The 24359-nt window shown below is 40.7% G+C and overlaps 1 protein-coding gene across 5 annotated transcripts in view; it reads right to left on the bottom strand.

Annotated features, from left to right (window-relative positions):
* LOC142949898 (uncharacterized) overlaps positions 1-24317 on the bottom strand; it is a 38262-nt gene extending 13945 nt beyond the window's left edge. Inside the window, exons 1-3 of one of the 5 annotated variants that reach the window (XM_076091770.1) lie at positions 12427-13114; positions 11511-11727; positions 8255-11263 (exon numbers count right to left, since the gene is read on the bottom strand). In XM_076091770.1, coding sequence (XP_075947885.1) covers positions 10473-11263; positions 11511-11547 — 828 coding nt within the window. In that variant the 5' untranslated portion in view covers positions 11548-11727; positions 12427-13114 and the 3' untranslated portion in view covers positions 8255-10472. Of the gene's footprint in view, positions 1-4884; positions 5255-5372; positions 11264-11510; positions 11728-12426; positions 13779-19638; positions 20197-23741 lie in introns of those variants that run through there. The other 4 variants (XM_076091769.1, XR_012954100.1, XM_076091768.1 and 1 more) reach the window with 4 other exon arrangements.
* Between the last annotated feature and the right edge of the window lie 42 nt (positions 24318-24359).

Below are 24359 nucleotides of genomic sequence, written 5' to 3'. Positions count from 1 at the left end.
GTGCATGTATGGGTGTGTGTGTGTGTAGCAGTAAATAACAAGAACAGACAGGTCAACCAAAAGAATGATGTTAATGCTGGTGGGCAACAGGATCTCCTCTCCCCGAGCCCCAGGCTGCCAACAGAGGAGGATCTTTTAAAAGGCACAACCACACCGGCTCAGGTGTGGCTCATTCAGCTAACGACCCTCCAATCAGCACCTGCAAGACATCAGCAACCACACAGGGACACCTGGTATATGGGAGGAGGAGGGTCGTCACAACATGGCAAAAAAGTGTGGCACTACCAACATTGTTAAGAAGTATTCAAAGAACCTGCATCCTCCATAAAGTCCTGCTGAGATTTGATCATGTGGGCAGTTATAGTTGCCTAATGTACGCTGCACCCCCTTTCCAGTGTGGTTTCAGTTCACCCCAAACACAAACGTTCCCTGGACACTGACGAGGTATGACTTAATGGATAATAACTGAATGACTGACACTTCATTAAGAGCAAGTGGCGGATCGCGTAGCGTGACCGACTTTGGATTTATTACTATTTTGCTCGACAGAGTTCAAATCCAGGTCACTGCGATCTTTCCATAAATATATTTTCTTCAATGTATTTCTTCATACGTGGCTGTGATGTAGTGCTCACTTATACAATCATAATCCCCGCAATGGATAAGAGATGTTTTATAGATCTCCAGCAATATGTTTGTGAATGTGTTACGAATCTGGAGACAGATTGTGATTCTGAAAACAGCTGCTGCTGTTAAGCGAACACAGCACACGTAGGTAAGGGAAACCAGTAGGTTTGAAAACCAGTAGGGATGTAACACCGGCTGACGTGACCGAGGTTCCGCGGCTGACGGTTCACTTGACCGCAGTTGCAAAATCCACATGATGTTATCAAAGAGAACAACCTTGTACTTTAAGTGTGACGTAAAGATGGCCTGCCTCGGACAGCGCTAGCCGACATTGGCCCGCCTCGAACGCTTCCGTCGTGACGCAGTTTCCGGTCTTTTCGCTGACATTTTCTTCGGCGATCGCCATCCAAGCGTAAGTAATATAAATTCATACATATCAAAGAATCTACGTGTAAAATTTCATGAATATATATGGCTGTGTACATGCCTAAATACTAAAGGAAAGTGACTTTGATGAGAGAAAGCGGAAAGAACACTCGGGCGACGGTCTTTACTCTGAAAAGTCTCTGTATTTTTACCGTATTGCTAATATGAGTTAGCATACAATTGTAATTTGTAGCTAGCTTTACACTACCTTGTCTAGCCAATGAAAATATAGCATTGATGTGTGACATAATCTGTAGTCGAGGGGAGGGAGGCAGAAATGTTGTGTCTGAAAAAATAGTTGTGGCCGCGGGAAAAACGACAGAATCGTAGCACGAGTTAAAAGTAGGCAGCTGTTTGTTTGGTCTTAGCTCTGAACTATAACAGCAGACAGATGTAAAATAAAGTGTTTTTCTTGTTTATCACAAGCCAGGCTACATAAAGTATATTCATGGACAATGATCTAATAAATGATGGAAATAATTTTGGTGTGTGTGAGAGTGAGTGAGTGAGAGAGCGAGAGTGAGACGGCTGGCTTTCAATAAATGTACAGACTGTACATTTATTGAAAGCCAGCCGTGACTCTTATGATTAGAAATATTGTTTATGTAGATAAACCTCCAATATAATACAGTGCTTCCTGAAGTTCGCCGCGCAGGAGCGCCCGCTGCTGCTCTTCATGGATGGACATCAGTCCCACTTGGATCCAGAGCTGGTCCGGGCGGCACAGAGGGAGGGGGTCATTCTCCTGTGCCTGCCACCACATACGTCTCACATCCTTCAACCTCTGGATGAGAGTTTCTTCGGACCCTTGAAGGCAGATTTCTCTGGTGTTACAGGAGATCTGTCGGCAGTGAGCCACTCCTTCTTGGTTTCTAAGAAGGAGTTTTCAAGGGTCCTAAGAGACTCCTACCAGAGGGTGAAAGATCGGAGCTTGGTGGTGGCTGGGTTCAGGAGGTGTGGCCTCTACCCTCTGGACCCAATGGCCATCGACTGGTCACGGGTCATGCCGTCCGGGCCGCGGCGTGGGGCCTCCTCACCACCTCCGCCAACCCCATCGGCATCTTCCTGGGCTGCGCCTGATGTTGCCCTCCCCTCCCATCATCCCCTATCCCCAGAACCAACCTCCACCTGCCCCTCCTCCTCCCAATCCCTACATGACCCATCCCTTGGTAACATTAGGCCGGATAACCGTAGACCTGGCCCACCTCCTGGCCGAAATAAACTACAACACCGGCAAGGTCAGGAGGAACATCACCAAGGCCAGGTTACTGACGGAGATGTCCGACGTCATCGTGGAGGCGGAGGACCGAGCTGCAAGGCGGGAGGCCCAAGCTCTGGCCAGAAGAGACAGAGAGCAGCAGCGGGCCGGAGACACCGGCCCAGCCGCCACTTCGTCTACCCTGTCTGGCAGCTCTCGCCCCAGCCGCAGAAGACCAGTGTCCCTCGGGACTACTACAGCCACCAGCCCCGGACTTTCCATCGCCGGTCCCTCATCCCGCTCTGCCCCCTCTTCACCACCGAGCCTGCCTGCTGAGGAACACCGCCACCTTCCCCAGTCTCCTGGTCAGCGCATACCTATTTTGCATTTGACTTCACGTATAAATCAGGATGTATTTACTATTATTATGAGTTTGTATTTTAGTGTTAATAATAAAATATGATTATTATTTCAGAGCCTTCAACATCGGCTGCAGGACGTGGCCTCTATGGGTCCCAAACTCCTTCCTCTCCCTCCCACTGTAAATAATCTGAATATATATATATATATATATATATATATATATATATATATATATATATATATATTTATATATTTATATATATATAAATATATATATATAAATATATATATATATATATATATAAATATATATATATATATATATATATATATATAAATATATATATATATATATATATATATATAAATATATATATATATATATATATATATATATAAATATATATATATATATATATATATATATAAATATATATATATATATATATATATATATAAATATATATATATATAAATATATATATATATATATATATATATAAATATATATATATATATATATATATATATATATATATATATATTTATATATATATATATATTTATATATATATATATATATATATATATATATATATATATATTTATATTTAAATATAAATATATATATTTATATATATATATATTTATATATTTATATTTAAATATAAATATATATTTATATATTTATATTTAAATATAAATATATATATTTATATATTTATATTTATATATATATATTTATATTTAAATATAAATATATATTTATATATTTATATTTAAATATAAATATATATATTTATATATTTATATTTATATTTATATATATATATATATATATATATATATATATATATATATATATATATATATATATATATATATATATATATATATATATATATATATATATATATATATATATATATATATATATATAACATGATGGTGACATTCGCCATGATGAAGAGTAAACAAAACATGGTTATGCTTTTTCTGTTATTTATAAAGCCTCCCAACCTGCAGAGACCCGACCTTCATCATCCAGCTCCTCGTCTGCTGGACCCACGACATCCACCGGTAGTGTACTTCATGTAAACTTTCATTGTATGCCAACCCATGAAAATCTGATAATTTTCTTGAATTTAAAGTATTAATTTTAATTATTTTAATAGGTCACCCTACTGAAGAGATGGAGCAGACAGTTTGGGAGTGTGGCCGGTGCCGGGAACCTGACCCTCCCGAGAGCTCAGAGGGATTGGTGTCGTGGGTCCAGTGTGACAGCTGCCACATATGGTATCACACTGTGTGTGTGTGGGCTGGGACGAGGAGCTGGATGATGAAGAGGATTATTTTAAATGCCATTTGTGTCCGGATTTTTTATTTTACTTTTGATTTTAAATAAATATTTGCATCATCTTTTCAATCATTTGCACAAGTTATTTGTCTTTCACTTTAACAATATAGCTTTTAAATCATGAATACTTGTGTTTTTAGTTGTAATAGAACTCTTACTCTGCACTGTGTGTTATGATAGTTATTGTTATAAACAATATATGTGTACATAACTGTTAAATTCCATGCATCAGCTGGTGTTTTGCCAGTGATTGACATGAGAAGAGTTTAACAAAACATCCAGCAGGTGGTGGTATACACTCAAATGGAAATTAAGGAGCTTTTATTGCACAATTTGGAGTTGTTGAAGCGTGATATCTTATTGTGAAGGACAGAACTACGTTCCGGGATGTGTTGACAGCATTGATGGTAATTTTGGCGACCCTACTATTTTTATGTCACCAGACAACAAATCTTATTTTCGTAATTAAGATGGATAATTGGTCGTGGTAATGCTGTCGAAATCCTAAATTAATACTCCAACAAGGCTCTCCATCGTAATGTTTCAACAGACACCCTAACCCCTGCGTGCAGTTATTAAATGTCGGTCCCTCTAGTAACAAAACCAGAGTTACCAGTCATGACATGTCTAATCTGGATGAATGTGTGCTGCACAGTGTAGAGTATCGTTAACATAAAATGCATGTCCGTAGTCTTTAATATAAAACATAAGCGATGTGAGATAGCCTACAGAAGTTGAATCACAAGTTAATCTGGGTGGATCGCAGCTTCCCACAGTTGACAGTCATCTGTACGCGGTGTTTGAGGTCATATGTTTAACTCACAGGCTGTATGGATGCACAGACAGGTCTCAAATCGACCTGACATCAGATTAATAACGATATATGATACAAGTATAAGACGGACAACAGAGCGTTTCTTAAAGGATGTATTGACGTAAGTATTTTGAACAGGCATCGACACCGACCACCAACTTTGTCATTCACTCTGGTCCTCGTTATGTGTCCTCGGAATCTCAACCACAGCCTCATTAACGAGTAGTACATTTTCCAGCAAAGTGTTCCGTTTATATTCTTTCAAACGAAACCGTAGAAACTACGTGAAAGCGAGAAGAGAAACGATGGAAATGTTTGTTTCCTGTTTATTCTACTTGGGTCTTGAAAGGCCACTCCTACCACACATCAGCTTTACGCATTCGAACATAAACCAGTTAATTCAAAAACTGTTGATCTCGCACACCGGTTCGGGATACAAGTCCGTTAAATATGTTCTGTCATCTAGAAGCTGAGAGAACAGATCAGAAGAAGAAGAAAAAGATTCATTGAATCAACAGAGTCTCACTCCAAACTACATAGAAACGTTATCAGCCGGAGCATGAACAGAAGAAATAAAGTGAACCAACCTGCTCTGTGTAACCGCAGCTGAGGGTTGAAAACAGCGTCCAGTAGTCTCCGTTGTCGCTCGTTCTGCTCTTTTAAAGCAGAAACGTCCTCCTCGTACTCTGCTATCGTTCTTTCAAACAGACCAAATATCTCTCCATCAGCCGCAGTTAGTCGCTGGTTGAGTAAACATCTCAGCATTTGGACTTTAGACATTTTCACTAAACCACAGAAACGTTTCCTCCAGACAAACTTATGTTCGGGTCCGTCTACTTCCTGGTAGCATGCTAAATTAATTAGCTCCGTAGGACACCAGGAGACAATCCACCAACGACAAAAACTTTCTCTCCACACAAACTCCGTCAAAAACACCGTTTACTCTCCATTAAACTCTGATAGTTAAGGTTTACATGGTTTCTTCCGTGTCGACAATTCGAAGCGTGTGTCGCGTAATCAGGAAAATCTTTGTGAGCCACGTATAGAGGCTCGTGTTGATGACGTATGTGTTGACGTTCGAAGTCTCGCGAGCCGACTGTACCACGTGACTTATTCAGGAAGTGGTTCGCGGGTTTGGTGAAATATATAAATATAAGGGTTAGGGTTAGTTAATATATAAATGTATAATATATATATAATAATATATAAATATAAGGGTTAGTGAGATAGATAGATAGATATTTACTTTATTCATCCCCAGATGGCAATTTTTATGTTACAGCAGCAAATATATACTTATATATAAACGAAGTAACACAGTAAATAAAAATAGTAAGTATGAAAAATGCACAATATATACAATAAAATAACATATCAAATATAAGAATATAAGAAAAGAAAATAACAAAAACACACAGTATATACAATGAAATAGATTAGAGTTAAATTACTAAAGATAAACTAAACAGTAGTGCAAAGATCAACCAACAGCAAACAACAACAGTGTAGCGGTGTGTAGTTATGTGAAGGATGATCTGGCCAGAGGTGATTTATTGTACAGTCTAATAGCAGAGGGCAGGAATGTTCTCCTGGATCTGTCCTTGTGACAGCGGAGCTGGATCAGTCTGTTGGAGAAAGTGCTCCTCTGTCCCTGCAGTAGGTGGTGGAGAGGGTGGTCCGGGTTATCCAATATGGATAATAGTTTCTTCAGTGTCCTCCTCTCCACCACCGTTTCCAGATTGTCTTGTTTGCAGCCAATGATGGAGCCGGCCTTCTTAATCAGTTTGTTAAGTCTGTTGGTGTCTACGCCTCCAATGCTGCTCCCCCAGCAGACTAAGGAGAAGTACAGTGCACTGGCCACAACAGACTGGTAGAACATCTCCAACAACTCTCAGCGGTTGTGGAGCCGTCATCGTCCTCCTGAAGTCGACCACCATCTCTCTGGTCTTGGCCACGTTCAGAAGCAGGTGAGTTACCGGCCCACTCCACAAAGTCATCCACTCCTGCCCTGTACTCCTCCTCCCGTCCGTCCCTTATACACCCGACCACTGCAGAGTCTTCAGAGAACTTCTGCAGATGGCATGACCCCGAGTTGTACTGGAAGTCAGTGGTGTATAAGGTGAACAGGAGGGGAGACAGAACAGTTCCCTGTGGAGCTCCAGTATCACTGACCACCGTATCAGACAGCACGCGGCCCAGTCGGACAAACTGTGGTCTGCCTGTGAGGTAGTCAGTGATCCAGGAGACAGTGGACGCATTAACCCCCACCACCCGCAGCTTCTCACTCAGCACTGGTTGGATGTGTGTTGAATGCACTGGAGAAATCAAAGAAAGTGATTCTCACAGAGCCACCGGTTCCATCCAGGTGCGACTGCGCTCGTTGCAGCAGGTAGATGATGGCGTCGTCCACTCCCACATGAGGCTGGTGTGAAAATTACAGAGGGTCCAGTGAGGATCTCACCTGCGGTCGGAGGTGGGCCAAGACCAGCACCTTCATCACATGTGATGTGAGGGCAACTGGTCAGTAGTCGTTGATATCGTTAATATATAAATATATAATAATATATAAATATATAATATATACATAATATGTAAATATATAAAGGGTTAGAGTTAGTTCATGTATAAATATATAATATATATATAATAATATATAAATATAAGGGGCAGCAAAACGCAATGGATCCCCCCTCACATTTTGCGGACTTGGAACTTTGTGAGTTTGTTTGCAATCTATTAGAGCATCACAAACATCATCCATTCATGTATTCAATTCAAAGCTTCACACACCAAAGCCATAGCGTCATTATAATCACTCTGCCTGTTCTACATTTATTGTCCACTTGATGGCGCAGTAGAGCAGATGAAGCGCCATGAAGCTTCGGCTCATGAGTGAACCAATTGGATAGAAAGCTTCAATGCTTCATGCAGCCTCATCTCACCATCACTCAACACACATTATTTACCTGATACAACAGTCAGATGTAAAGTTGAGTTACTGCGTCCTCTCATGTTCTGGGCTTCACAGGAATAATTCCCACTGTGTTCAGCTCTGAAGTCAGTGATGATGAAGATCTGTCCTGATGCTTTTGGTGAGTCTTCATCCTCCTTGTACCAGGTGTAGTTAGCTGCTGGGTTAGCATCACTGCTACAGGTCAGAGTCACGGAACTGTTCTTCATGATGATTCTGACAATGGTGCTTTGTCCATTATGTTTTAAATGCAGGTATTAACTTGTAACAAAGTATTTCTACAGTCGTATTAATAACAGCACAGTACAGTACAGCTGTGCCAAATGGTTTTGCAAAAACTTAAAAAACTTCTGAAAGGAGCAATGTGATTGGCTGAGAGGAAAATATTGGATTCCCATACACTTTCGATTTGTTATATTTAGTGCTGGGCAACGATTACAATTTTTAATCGCGATTAATCGCATTGTTATGCGCAAAGTTCAATAATGAATTCAAAAGTATTGCATTGCGCACTTTTATTTTAAAAGTACTGCTATATGAACAAAAGTGCAATAACATTTGGTTTACAAACACTTTAAACAAATAAGGTGCTTTTTAACAGCAGTATTCCCTTTACACGGTAGCAGTTAAAGTACAGTTATGATTTTGATAATAGATATTCAGCCGGTGTTCACAACTTTATTTTCATGTTTGTAATAGATGCAATTTGAAATATACACCTTGAAGACTGCAAACCTATCTACGTCATGTTTTTATGTTTGTTAAATTCTCAGCAGCGATAACTAAATGATGCTTATTATACATATTCCAAATAAAACACTTTAAAAACTCGAAACATTTATTCCAACACGAAAAAAAGCAGTAAATAACACTTATATAATAGAACATGTTTATTTATTGAGATGCCCCTATGGACCTTGTTATAGGAGGTAAAGATCAGGAGAAGTAAACATGAAGTGTAATTATGAATACTGATGTTAAATTAAGCTATGATGAGTTTTCACTGTTAATTTAACATCTCAATTAAATGTTGATGCCTCCATGACCAAGTTAAGCAAAAGAGACTGAGGACAACTATGTAGAAGAAAAGATGTTCACTTTGCCAAATATGTAGCTGACAGAGTTCTCCATGTGTGCCCTGGTGTTCTCATGTTTCCTTACTTCCTCATCCCTCACTCCCTACCCTGGTGTTCTCATGTTTCCTTACTTCCTCATCCCCATACAAACTCATGAGAGATGAAAAAGGTGACAAGCCCGAAACCCTGTCGGGGGGGGGGGGGTGCTCCTTTTATTTTAAATATGAGCTTTAAAATGTAGCATTCTGGTGTACTCTGAGAGGAAAATTATGTGATGAGATATTTACTTTAAGCAAAAAACTAATTTATTATTCAGTTATTAATCACTATTTCAGCTCTAGTTGAACAGCTGACTAGTTAGTTTTTTTTTTCTCCAATCAATATTATTATTATCAACCTTTATTTAGACAAAATCCATTGAGACCGAGGTCTCATTTTCAAAAGTTTTAATCATAAAAAAACAAAGATAGCAAGAGTAGCGAGAACCATCGCCTGTACAAAATAAAGTGATTATTTTTCATTGAACCCTGTTACTGTATGTTAATATTAATAGACTTCCACTGTTACTGTAAAGCTGTTAGAATTGTGGCCTATCTTCCATTTGCAATTAATATGCATTCAATCCAGTTCAATTATTTAAATTAAAATGATAATCTACTCTGGCTAAAGTAGCTTATCAAGAGTAAAATAATAGCTGTAATCTATACACACCTCTGCATTAGCAACCCGCTGAAATGAAGGTACAGGCACCTTAACCCTCTCATTACTTCAGGGTTATTGAGAGTAACTGCACGTGGGACTGTTGGGACTGTTGGTACACTGGCTGTGGTCATTACAGTGAACAGTGTCTGGCAGTCTGATGAGAGGGCACGTGAGCCCTTGTTGCTGTAGTTTATCTCCTTGGAGCAGAGGCTGCATTTAGCATACCCTGCCTTATCAATGTATTTAAAATACTGTGACAGCGGGAAGCTGTACTCACGTCTGTTTAGACCTCCACCTTTATCCAGGCCCAGCTCCACTCACATCTCAGCCCTGCGTCAAGCTGCGCTACACAAACAGCCTCCTCTCCCTGAAGCTCTTTGACCTCATCATCTCATCAGTATCCGGGCCTCATCATCGTGGTCATAAAAGTTATTATGAACACAAAACCGCCTCATTCTACTTTGAGTTAAAAAAAACAACCTGCAACCAGATCCACCGGTGTTCCGGTTTAACGTTAATGAGTGACCGCGTGCACTGAACCAGAACAGCTGCATGTTTCGCGATGATGACGAACGTCAACAGTCGACAAAGTTTTGCATGCAGTGGACGCTAGCCTTAACTCAGCAAGTCTGAACGGTAACGGAACATAACGTAACTTTAACGCCAATACACAATCCACACTAACGTTAGCTAACGTGATATCAAGCTGACTTGCTTTCCATCATAAACAGGTTGGGAAGCCGGTGTAGACATCTTAACACTGATTGGCCAAGACTCGACACGTCACATCAGAGATGTTTTATTGCGAAGATCACGACCTAACCTTTTCTCCTCGTCTCACTCCAATCTGAGAAACGCCGGTTGGCCAGTTGACCCCCCCCCCCCCCAAAAAACACCTCTACGGATCTACACGATTCACGTGGATGACATATTTTGATTCAAAACGGCGAATTTCGTGGAAAAGCGACAAGTTTGCAGGTATGTGAGCAGCTGAAAGGGTTCTCTTCTGTGTGGATTCTCATGTGTCTCTTTAAAGTTGAGCCCCGGTTAAAAGATTCCTTACAAACTGAGCAGCTGTAAGGTTTCTCTCCTGTGTGGATTCTCATGTGTCTCTTTAAAGTTGAGCCCCGGTTAAAAGATTCCTTACAGACTGAGCAGCTGTAAGGTTTCTCTCCTGTGTGGGTTCTCATGTGTCTCTTCAGATCTGCCTTTCTGCCAGTTGCTTTCCCACACTCAGAGCATGTAAACAGTTTCTCACCAGCACTACATCTTGAATCACTGACATGGACTTCATCAGGTTTCAAAGAGTTTAAACCTGACTGAGGTTCTCTGGTCTCCTTCCAATCGTCACTGACATCAGTGTCAGAAAAGTCTCCAGTCTTCTCATCAGTATCTGGTTCTGGATGTCTATCTGGACCCGAGTTCCTGCCTGGTTCTGGTCCTCCACAGTCCTCTCCATCAGCCTCTGTTTCCATCTGTTCAGTTTGTCTTTGATGAAGCTGTGAGGACTGAGCTTCCTCTTCATCATCTTCAGTCTTCACAAGAGTGAATGAGAACTTGACGTCAGCCTCCTCCAGACCTTGAAGCTGCTCTCCCTCCAGACTGGTCCAGAGTTCCTCCTGTTCCTCTTTAATGTGTGGGGGCTCTGGGTCCTCCTGGTCCAGACTGGAGCTCCACTCCTGCTGCTCAGGGGGAACCTCTTCTTTAACCACCAACAGCTGCTGGACGTCTGCAGGAAAACAGTAAACACACACAGAGACGTTACAAAGAAATATTAGTGTTGAGCAAATAGTCTCCTGTAGATACACTTTATTTCCTGCCATCATTCCCTCTTACACTCCCTGTGCACAGTTACCAAACAGACATGCCGACACAAAATGTAAAGACACAAAGCACCAGCAGCAATGAGGTCATCAATAGTTTACATGGCAAAAAATTGTGGCACTACCAACATTGTTAAGAAGTATTCAAAGAACCTGCATCCTCCATAAAGTCCGGCTGAGATGTGATCATGTGGGCAGTTATAGTTGACTAATGTACGTAAACCTGCCACCGTAGAAACAGTGGATAGAACCTTCAGAAGCAGCCACAACGTAACCGTGGACGTGCATCATCGGTGCGCTCCGTTTCTGAACCAATAGCACTCCACCTTGGTAGTCAGCCGTAGAGAACATCCACGTAAATATGATGAAACTGAAATGTGACAATAACAACAATGACACAATCTGAACTAATAAACTTTCTCTAGAGACTGCTCTCTGGAACCTAGAGGTCAAGGTTGAATTGCGACTTATAATTGAGAGTCTATCACATTTCTACACCGTAGGCACAACTACGGGAGCAATTTTGGGGTTAAGTGTCTTGCTCAAGGACACATCGACATGCAACTAGCAGAGCCGGAGCCGGGGATTAAATAGACTATGTAAGTAACTAGTATTAATTCTATAAATTAAGGTTAAATTAAATAATCAAGACTGTTGTCAGGATGGGAGAGGTTTGGTGTTCCCGCTGGTTAAAAGATTTCTTACAAACTGAGCAGCACACTTTGTAACAGTAAAGTTATTGAATATTTCTCCCAATAAAAAGTAGCCACAATCCTGCAAAAGCATATTTTTTTTTAAATAAGCCTATTGATGTAGGGAGTGTATTTGGTTACACTACACGACAATAATGCTTTTGAATATTTTTACAGTAAGTCTTTTCAGCATTGATCTTTATAGACTCGTCTCATGAGGAAACTTTACTTTAAGTGTAAATATGTTCTGTCATCTAGAAGCTGAGAGAACAGATCAGAAGAAGAAGAAAAAGATTCATTGAATCAACAGTCTCACTCCAAACTACATAGAAACGTTATCAGCCGGAGCATGAACAGAAGAAATAAAGTGAACCAACCTGCTCTGTGTAACCGCAGCTGAGGGTTGAAAACAGCGTCCAGTAGTTTCCGTTGTCGCTCGTTCTGCTCTTTTAAAGCAGAAAGTTCCTCCTCGTTCTCTGCTATCGTTCTTTCAAACAGACCAAATATCTCTTCAGCAGCCGCAGTTAGTCGCTGGTTGACTAAACATCTCAGCATTTGGACTTTAGACATTTTCACTAAACCACAGACACGTTTCCTCCAGACAAACTCCGTTAAAAACGTTTTGCTCACTCTGCTGCGCTGTGTTATTAGTTTATGTTCGGGTCCGTCTACTTCCTGGTAGCATGCTAACTTCATTAGCTCCGTAGGACACTAGGAGACAATCCACCAACGACACAAACGTTCGCTCCACACAAACTCCGCCAACAACACCGTTTACTAGTGATGGTTGCTTCCGTGTCGAGGCGAGTGTCGAGTAATCAGGAAGATTTTTCTGAGGCTCGTGTTGATGACGTTTGTGTTGACGTTCGAAGCCTCTCGAGCCGGCCGTACCACGTGACTGATTCAGGAAGTGGTTATAATTCTTCTTCTTCTTCTTCTTCTTCTTCTTCTTCTTCTTCTTCTTCTTCTTCTTCTTCTTCTTCTTCTTCTTCTTCTTCTTCTTCTCCTTCTTCTCCTTTTTTGTTTTATGGCGGATGGCATCCAGTGAAAGGTGCATTACCGCCACCTACTATATTGGAGTGTGGACCCGATAACCTATCCCCTTACCAGGAAGTGGTTCGCGGGTTTGGTTAAATATATAAATATATAATAATATATAAATATAAGCGGCAGCGAAATGCAATGGATCCCCCTAACATTTTGTGGACTTGGGACTTTATTGCGCATTTGTTTGCAATCTATTCGAGCACCACAAACATTCATTCATGTATTCAATTCAAAGCTTCACACACCAAAGCCATGGTGTCATTATAATCACTCTGCCTGTTCTACATTTATTGTCCACTTGATGGCGCAGTAGAGCAGATGAAGCACCATGAAGCCTCGGCCCATGAGTGAACCAATTGGATGGAAATCTTCAATGCTTCATGAAGCTTCATCTCACCATCACTGAACGCACATTATTTACCTGCTAAAACAGTCAGATGTAAAGTTGAGTTACTACGTCCTCTCATGTTCTGGGCTTCACAGGAATAATTCCCACTGTGTTCAGCTCTGAAGTCAGTGATGATGAAGATCTGTCCTGATGCTTTTGGTGAGTCTTCATCCTCCTTGTACCAGGTGTAGTTAGCTGCTGGGTTAGCATCACTGCTACAGGTCAGAGTCACTGAACTGTTCTTCATGATGTCACCAGAATGTCTCATCAACACTAAGGGAACCCTCGGAGCATCTGGAGGAGACAATGTGAACACATATTAATACTCACCCACTTTCATCACAATAAACACATTTTGCATCAACGTTTGCTTTATTTTATTTCTACACTCGTTTGAGTATTACCTCGGCCACGTGTCGAGAAGCCAGCGTGAATGTTTGCATGTTGTTTTGTTTGCATTTGCACAAGAATAAAGTCATAAAATAAATTATTCTATTGTGCTACTGGTGGTCAAATAGTACACAGGGTACCTTTAACTTAATGTAACATGCGGCTATCTACTGATGGAAAGTAACTAACTATATTTACTAAAGTATTGTACTCAAGTACAAGTTTGAAGTACTTTTACTATTTCCATCTTTCTGCTACTTTAAAAGACAATATGTTTAGATATCTTTAGTTGCTAGTTACTTTGCGGATTCAGATGAATACAAAATATATACAAGTGATGATACTGTCTAATATATATGATTCTGTCAATGGTGCTTTTTCCCTTTAAGTTTTAAATGCAGGTATTGAACATGTAACAAAGTATTTCTATCGTATTAATAACAGCACAGTACAGTACAGCTGTGCCAAATGGTTTTGCAAAAACTTATAAAACTTCTGAAAGGAGCAATGTGATTGGCTGAGAGGACAATATTGGATTCCCATACACTTTTAATTTATATTCTATTCTATCTCTCTCCAACCCTTTTTACATCAGACCTTAACAACCTGTGTGTAAGTTTATGTAGATGTAGTGTTGATAGTAGATGATTCTGCAGTGATGAAGTGATGTGATGTTTAGTGAGACTGTGGAAACCGTGATGTAATGAGCATATGATGAGTTAAACATTGACTGACATATTCACATAAAAAACTTGTCTTTTTGCTTTTTGTAAATACAAGACTGATATCATCGCATGATGTTCATTTAGTAAATTATGGTCCATTTAGAGTCAAATAGACCATAAAGCAGAGTATGCTTTAGGGCGGGCTTTCTGTGATTGACAGATCTCTACCAGAGACGTATACGACATCTCTATGTCACTCCTCCTCATTCCAAATATGGTAACTTCTGTTCATCGGTTGCAAAAAAAAAACACAAGCTAACACGTGTCAAATCACATACTAGAGGTTGTTTCTGTAAAAAAAAACTATTGATTATAGCAGCTTTAAAGATTAGAGGGCGTTGACGTGTTTTTATTTCATGACGTAGATTAGTGTCAAATGGTCGACTCTATTTTAGAACTGGCCTTGAAAGAGTCGGGCTAGTTTAAAACGGTAGAGGGTGTTTTGAGCCGTGTTGAAATGCAGATTGTTTCATAAATTTGGTAAGAAATGTCAATATCAACCAGCGTTGATGTGCTTCATGACAGACACAGCCTCCTCACACAGCGTTGCCAACACCTGCGCAAAAAAATACATCAAAACGTGCGGCCTGATTGGGAATCGTGTGCTAAGTATTTTCTAGAGAGATTCGCTCAGCGGTTTTCCCGAAAATCCCAAAAATCTGAGCTAAATTACTCCATTCACTTGAATGGGGTTTCGGCGCGAAGAGAGCTAAGAAAACACTTAACTTTGGGCCCATATTGACTAGCCATACATTAACGTAGAAACATGATTCAAAGTTTAAAACGTAAACAAAACGCTGCACTTTATTGAGCCAAATGTGCATTTTGATAGCTAGCACAGTTTTCTTCAAGTCAACGTTTAAGTTTCAGGAAAATTTTGGGTCCTTTTCAGATTTTATAATGGGTGTGTATTGCATGGAATGTTCAGCGCTAGAGTGAGAGCATAACTGTCGGAGTGGAGCGGAGCAGGAAAATATTCCGTGATTTTTCCAAACAAAATGCTCCAGGTCCCACAATTTTTACTCTTTATACACCATTTTCAGCCAAAAAGCTTGGAAATGTGCTGTCGGACACAGATGTAGCAGGAATAGCTGTCTTCACGATAAAAGTATTGATTAAAAGATTCTTTTCTCTGTTTATTTTCACACCATTCTCGTACCAGTTGTAGGAAGTTGGATAAGTTAGATGACAACTGCTGTGACACTTCAGATCAGCCGATGTACACTCTTTAATACGACATGATTTTAATATGCTGATCTGCACCTGGAAACAAAAAAACATGAACTATTTCCCCGTCATCAGAGACATCAGCAGTGTTTCCTAAATGTTGAGCATTTGGAGCTGACTTACACGAACAAAAAGTGTTACCTGTGACGGACAGAGGGACTCCAGGTTCACCAGTTTTTATCCAGTCCGGTTGGTTTGTTATGAACCTGAACTTGTACACAGCCGAGTCGCTCTCTCTCTCAGGTCGCTGATTCTCAGAGTACAGTTGTTGTTATAACTGTACTGCACTCGACCTGCGTACTCCGGTTCTGTTCTCAGATTTGGTTTTGTAAAGGGTAAAAAAATAGAAGGCAGCATCCTGAGAACTCCATCTGCTGAGACTCTCAACAGACCGCTATGACCTGCAAGGTCAGAGTCACATGACTGGTGGAGGCTTCAGTATAGACTAGTTTTGGGGTTTTCTCATGGTGCCTTATAACATCGTGACATTCAATTTGAGCTGTGTGCCATCTTCATTCACTATTAACCAGCAACATATACACAATATTTACACATCTGAATAAGTCTCTCACAAGTGTTACCTGTATTATACCATCAAAATTATTAAAATAGACCTTGTAGTTTCAGATTTACAGTCTTTTAAGTATGGGTATGCAATTTTCGAGCAGAGGCCTAAAAATAGGGCTAGGGGGCTAGGGATAAAGAGGTTATTAAGCTTGGAACGGCGTTATCAGCTGTAAATATTGACAACATTTGACAACAAAACAGGTAATTCAATCCAAGGTTACTTCATTTACTTATCTTAAACAATTTTGATCTCAACAGTATATAAGATTATACATGAATCAATTACTGAAAAATCATTTTAAAATGATCATTAAATGAACACTTTAATGCTGCAGGTACTCAAGTAAAGTACAAGTACCTCGAAAATGTCAAGTACAATACTTAAGTTAATGTACTTGGTTATATTCCACCACTGCTAAAAAAAAAAAAAAAAAGAACACAAAGTTCTTCATAGAACTAGCCTCTTGATTTTAGTCTCAAAATGCACCAGATTGATGCATTTAACTTTAAAATGTACAACATTTTCTTCCAGGTGAGCGTGCCCCGGACCCCTCTAGAAAACCAACACTAACTAGAAAATAAAAACTAAATTAGTCTACTGGATCAAACTAAAGACAGTACTAAGCTCCCTGCCAACGTGAGGAGGCGTCACCTTAAACAAAGCATGGATCTCTCAGAGCAATCAAGGTTAATTGTGTCACTGATCACAAGCGGGGGCTAATTGTGTGTGAGGACAGGGTTTTGAGGGAAACAATTCAAAATCTGAACGTGGAATCAATAAGCCACGCAATGCCACCTGAAACTCTCCTTTTGCAGGGTGAGAATCATTGTCCCTGTAAATTAGCCCAGTAGTTTGCCATCAGTTGCTTTCTCCTTAAATCCAGCGGCATGTTTCCCATTTCTACCTGCAGGGCAGGTTCTGCTGCAACTTGGTTGGTAGCCTACAAAATAAAAGCCTCTATAAATGATTCCCATCTTAAGTTACCTTCCATCTTTTCCTTATGTAATGGGTGTGGGTTGGACATGGAATAAATAAAACTCAATTGATTGTTTTCAGACATTTATTTACTTCTGCAGAAGACAAAATTCAACCCATTAACTGCCTTCTGATCTTTTTCTGCTCCTCTGCTCCCTCAGCAATAAGTAAAATGACAATGTGTGATTTCATTCTTGTTTTTTTACATTTAGATACATTATTTTGATATTACAGTATGTACTAAGCTCAGGATGCACATTACTAGAAAAAGGATATTAAAATTACCAGGAAAACATCTAACCTAAATCATAACAACACATTTCCTCAAAACCATTAAAAACAATATATACAAGAGGAAAAACAGGGACACCTGGTGGGTAAAGTGAAAAGGTGTGTAGGACTGGGTGACTATACAGAGACAACAGACACTATAACATTACACAAAGGAAAACACATTCTTACAGAAATTAATGCATAAACACATGAATTGCCTTCTGGTATTTTTCTGCAATTCTGGATCTAAACATGCAAAATAACTTAATACAAGAAGATATTTACATCAGCAAATCAGCAAAACTTTAACAGTAAAAACAACACTATAAAGTTGGCTAACATTAAAATATTAACAGAAAGCAACGTGTCTTAAATGTTACACCCTTCCAATAAATCACCTTAACGTGGTTTAGGGCCGTGTGTGTGACCCTGTGACCTGTGTTCTCAGACCAAGAATTCAACTCAACATCACCGAAAAAAGGAAAACCGGGGCCACTATCTGGAGCCAGACCTGGGAGTGGAGCTTGCTGGTGAGGGTCTGGTTTACGGGACCTGAGACGTATGGTTCGACCAGGAACAACCCGAAAAATCTACATTTAGCTGCCGCCCTATGGGCCCACCGCTCGAAGGGATATGCGGAGGGGTGATTGGGTAAAAGGGCTAAAGGGATTCTTTCCTGTGTGAGTGTTCATGTGTACCTTTAGATCTCTGTTGCGCATAAATCTTTTATCACAAACTGAGCAGCTGAAAGGTTTCTCTCCTGTGTGGATTCTCATGTTTCTTGAAACTTTTGTTATGAGCTGAATTACAAACTCAGAACAAAATTATGATTGAAGGATTGCCTCCGCACGGCTCTCAATATGGCAACATGGGTGCAACAGTTCACAACAACATTTTATTCCAGCTGAGCGTGCCCCGGACCCCTCTAGAAAACCAACACTAACTAGAAAATAAAAACTCAATTAGTCTACTGGATCAAACTAAAGACAGTACTAAGCTCCCTGCCAACGTGAGGAGGCGTCACCTTAAACAAAGCATGGATCTCTCAGAGCAATCAAGGTTTAAAACAACATGCTTTTGAATAAAGATAGGAAAAAAAGTACCATATTTCTTCCCCTGCGTTATGTGCCATGTGGTGTGTCAGATTTACCTTTTGTATACAAACAGAACCACTAAAGCCGGTTGTCTATGAGTAAATATGTGTAACTTCAGAGCCGACCTGTGCTGTAAGGTTTCTCTCCTGTGTGGATTCTCATGTGTCTCTTAAAATTTGAGCCCCGGTTAAACGATTTCTCACAAACTGAGCAGCTGAAAGCTTTCTCTCCTGTGTGGATTCTCATGTGTCTCTTTAAAATTGAACCCTGGTTAAAAGATTTCTTACAGACTGTGCAGCTGAAAGATTTCTCTCCTGTGTGGATTCTCATGTGTGTCTGTAAATGTGGGTGCTGGTTAAAAGATTTCTTACAAACTGAGCAGCTGAAAGGTTTCTCTCCTGTGTGGATTCTCATGTGTATCTGTAAAGTTGAGCAGTGGTTAAAAGATTTCTTACAGACCGAGCAGCTGAAAGGTTTCTCTCCTGTGTGGATTTTCATGTGTGTATTTAAATTTGAACAGCGGTTAAAAGATTTATTGCAAACTGAGCAGCTGAAAGGTTTCTCTCCTGTGTGGATTCTCATGTGTGTCTTTAAATTTGAACCCTGGTTAAAAGATTCCGTACAGACCAAGCAGCTGAAAGATTTCTCTCCTGTGTGGGTTCTTATGTGTGTCTGTAAATGTGAACGCTGGTTAAAAGATTTCTCACATACTGAGCAGCTGAAAGGTTTCTCTCTTGTGTGGATTCTCATGTGTTTCTGTAAATGTGAACGCTGGTTAAAAGATTTCTCACATACTGAGCAGCTGAAAGGTTTCTCTCCTGTGTGGATTCTCATGTGTGTCTTCAGATCTCCTTTTGTGTCAGTTGTTTTCCCACACTCGGAGCATGTAAATAGTTTCTCACCAGCACTACATCTTGAATCACTGACATGGACTTTATCAGGTTTCAAAGAGTTTGAACCTGACTGAGGTTCTCTGGTCTCCTTCCAATCATCACTGACAGTGTCATAAGATTCTCCACTCTTGTCATCAGTATCTGGTTCAGAGTTCCTGTCTAGTTCTGGTCCTCCACAGTCCTCTCCATCAGCTTCTGTTTCCATCTGTTCAGTTTGTCTTTGATGAAGCTGTGAGGACTGAGCTTCCTCTTCATCATCTTCACTCTTCACAGGAGTGAATGAGAACTTGATACGCGCCTCCTCCAGACCTTGAAGCTGCTCTCCCTCCTGACTGGTCCAGAATTCCTCCTGTTCCTCTTTAATGTGTGGGGGCTCTGGGTCCTCCTGTTCCTCTTTAATGTGTGGGGGCTCTGGGTCCTCCTGTTCCTCTTTAATGTGTGGGGGCTCTGGGTCCTCCTGTTCCTCTTTAATGTGTGGGGGCTCTGGGTCCTCCTGGTCCAGACTGGAGCTCCACTCCTGCTGCTCAGGGGTATCCTCTTCTTTAATCACCAACAGCTGCTGGACATCTGCAGGAAAACAGACGTCCAGCACACACACAGACGTGACAATGAAATATTAGTATTGAGCAAATAGTCTCCTGTAGATACACTTTTTTTCCTGCCATCATTCCCTCTTACACTCCCTGTGCACAGTTACCAAACCAGGAGGAGCTCCCTCAAATTGTGGCAGCGGCAGCTAGCAGAGGCACTTCCTGTTGCAAGCTCAGCTGCCGTACGGGCCCTCGCACCTTCCCGTGTCTCAGGGGTACTGGCGGGACGCCGGCAGACGCAGCCGCAAATGTCTTTGACCATCAGACAACGCATCTCGGAGTTCAACGTATTTTTCCAGCGTGGACTGACGCTGGAAATGATGTCGTGCAAATATTCCACCAGTTCCAGTATCCACTATGTTACATCAGCTTGTTGTTTTATGGCGAATCACGTACAATGGCCGCCACGCCACGGCTACGCCATTCCATCAAATGTAAAGCTTTGAGTAACTTTGAATTGCAACGGTCTTCAGATTGTAATGACCAAATTTGAAGTGGATCTGACAAAGTCCCCAGGAGGAGTTCGTTAAAGTATAGCGACTAGAAATCAAGGGGAAATTCACACAACTCTAAATGGCCGACTTCCGGTTGGTTTTAGAGCATGGTCCCAAGAGACTTTTTTTTTAAGTCTCCATGTGATACATACAATATTTGTAGGGGACGCTATCGAGGCAATTTTCAACGGTCAAGCCAAAAAGCCATATGAAATATTTATTTACATTACCTATGACACCTGTGCAAAGTTCCAAGGCTTGCTGAGCATCCTAAGCCACAGAAAAATAAGCTTAATTTTTCATGGTGAATGACGCGTTGCCACAGCAATGGGCGCCACATAAAATGGCCGTTCAATGTCACTAGACCATTTCAGTAACTTTTCATCATTAATATCTTTAGATAATCTTGACCAAATTTGAAGTTGATCACATGAATTCTGTGGGAGGAGTTTGTTAAAGTACGTCTCAAAACAATGAAAATTGACAAAAAAGCCAAAAATGGCTTAACTACTGTATCGCTCCCTAGTGGTTGAATGGAATGAAAATTGTAGGGTACGTAACAATATACGATGTGCACATATGACTACGATTATAGGTTAATTGGTTTTGAAGTTATGAGTATTGAAAAACAAACCCACGCCTTATGAAGTTCATTGGTCCATATCTTCTAAACATAAGGAGATATCAAACATCTTTTAATAAAATGTTATTATATAGATCCAATACTGATCCACGGCAAATTTAGTAGCAATCAGACTCAGCATGTAGGAGGAGGTTGCAAAAATGGGTTTTTCACAAAATTCAAAATGGCGGAAATTTTGGGAGGCGGAGCTTAGGGGTCCAAGACAATATATAAATATTAGGGGTGTAACAATACGTGTATTCGTATTGAACCGTTCGGTACGAGGCTCACGGTTCGGTACGCATGACGAACCGAACAATACGTTTGAATAATACTAGTGCATTTGGAAAATACAGAAGCTTAAATTGTGGGAAATATTATGTTTTCGGTGGAGCCACTGTTCACAAACTGGCAACCCACATGATGTAACAGACAGCGTGCTCTCTGACACGCCCACCACCAAAGAAAAATGTTCTACTCCAGTCGGGCACTTTTGCGCTGTGAGACACGCTACATGAAGCTAGCTCGCTGCAGTATGGCTAGTAATAGACCAGAAATAGAAGATCCTCCAACGACCTGCAGGTCTGGTGTTTGGAGCCACTTTGGTTTCTCTGTGAACTATGAGGGCGAGTGGTGGATAAAAAAACAACACAATGTTGCATTTGCTACACGAGTGGCTACATCAGTGGGAATACCTCAAACATGTTAACCCATTTACGCTGACATCACCCCAGTGTGGCAGTGGGTGGAACTAAACGAAAACCTGGAACAGCACACACGCTTCAAACTCTCAGCCACTTCCTCTACCCCGTCTGGCAGCTCTCGCCCCAGCCGCAGAAGACCAGTGTCCCTCGGGGCTACTACAGCCACCAGCCCCGGACTTTCCATCGATTGTCCCTCATCCCGCTCTGCCCCCTCTTGTGCCCCCCACGGTCCCCGGCTGCCTGCCAGCAGCACATCACCACCACCGAGCCTGCCTGCTGAGGAACACGGCCACCTTCCCCCGTCTCCTGGTCAGCGCATACCTATTTTGCATTTGACTTCACGTATGAATCAGAATGTATTTACTATTATTATTATTATTATTATTATTATTATTATTATTATTATAAGTATGTATTTTAGAGTTGTAATAATAAAATATGATTATTATTTCAGAGCCTTCAACATCGGCAGCGGGACGTGGCCTCTATGGGTCCCAAACTCCTTCCTCTCCCTCCCACTGTAAATGCTTTAAATAATCTGAAAAAAACAAACTATTATAACATGATGGTGACATTAGCCATGATGAAGAGTAAACAAAACATGGTTATGCTTTTTCTGTTATTTATACAGCCTCCCAACCTGCAGAGACCCGACCTTCATCATCCAGCTCCTCGTCTGCTGGACCCACGATATCCACCGGTAGTGTACTTCATGTAAACTTTCATTGTATGCCAACCCATGAAAATCTGATCATTGTCTTTAATTCAAAGTTAAAAAAAAAAAATCTTTTAATAGGTCAACCTGACCCTCCCGAGAGCTCGGAGGGATCGGTGTCGTGGGTCCAGTGTGACAGCTGCCACACATGGTATCACACTGTGTGTGTGGGGCTGGGACGAGGAGCTGGATGATGAAGAGGATTATTTTAAATGCCATTTGTGTCCTGATTTTTAATACAATTTTTGATTGGTTTGTTTTTAAATAAATGTTTGCATAGAACTTTTCAATCATTTGCAGAAGTTATTTGTCTTTCACTTTAACAATGTAGCTTTTCAATCATGAATACTTGTGTTTTTAGTTGCAATATAACTCTTACTCTGCACTGTGTGTTATGATAGTAATTGTTATATACAATATGTGTACATAATTGTTAAATTCCATGCATCAGCTGGTGTTTTGCCAGTGATTGACATGAGAAGAGTTTAACAAAACATCCAGCAGGTGGTGGTATACACTCAAGCGGAAATTAAGGAGCTTGTATTGCTCAATTTGGAGTTGTTGAAGCGTGATATCTTATTGTGAAGGACAGAACTACGTTCCCGGATGTGTTGACAGCATTGATGGTCAGCGAATATCCCCGAAAAAACAGCAGCACCCAGTGTTCACAACGAGGATAGAAGTCTGTACGGATTAGGCGAATAGCGGCGCACGGCTAATTCACCGGCGTTAGCATCGTTTTAACGACTCTGGTAAAGGCAAAGCTAACTTTAATAATTACAACAATATTTAGTTTGAAAGGTACAAAGTTAAAACTTCAGTTTAACACCACTAAATCAACTGAAAACATTACACGATCATTTGTATCAACATTTTAAGTGAATTGTATTGGAACATTAGCTAAAAACTGCCCGGTTCGGGAAACAACTCCGTTACATAGAAACGTTATCAGCCGGAGGATGAACAGAAGGAATAAAATGAACCAACCTGCTCTGTGTAACCGCAGCTGAGGGTTGAAAACAGCGTCCAGTAGTTTCCGTTGTCGCTCGTTCTGCTCTTTTAAAGCAGAAACTTCCTCCTCGTTCTCTGCTATCGTTCTTTCAAACAGACCAAATATCTCTTCAGCAGCCGCAGTTAGTCGCTGGTTGACTAAACATCTCAGCATTTGGACTTTAGACATTTTCACTAAACCACGAGGCGTTTCCTTCAGACAAACTCGGGTTAAAAACGGGTTTCTCACTCTGAGCTGCGCTGTGTTATTAGTTTATGTTCGGGTCCGTCTACTTCCTGGTAGCATGCTAACTTCATTAGCTCCGTAGGACACTAGGAGACAATCCACAAACGTTCGCTCCACACAAACTCCGCCAACAACACCGTTTACTAGTGATGGTTCCTTCCGTGTCGAGGCGAGTGTCGAGTAATCAGGAAGATTTTTCTGAGGCTCGTGTTGATGACGTTTGTGTTGACGTTCGAAGCCTCTCGAGCCGGCCGTACCACGTGACTGATTCAGGAAGTGGTTATAATTCTTCTTCTTCTTCTCCTTTTTTGTTTTATGGCGGATGGCATCCAGTGAAAGGTGCATTACCGCCACCTACTATATTGGAG

This window comes from Anarhichas minor, unplaced genomic scaffold (genome assembly GCF_050575085.1).
Source record: "Anarhichas minor isolate MPS153535 unplaced genomic scaffold, ASM5057508v1 ptg000014l, whole genome shotgun sequence".
NCBI classification, from domain to species: Eukaryota; Metazoa; Chordata; class Actinopteri; order Perciformes; family Anarhichadidae; genus Anarhichas; species Anarhichas minor.
The sequence above is the reverse complement of the archived record's forward strand: the minus strand, read 5'-3'. Positions and strand labels throughout refer to the sequence as shown.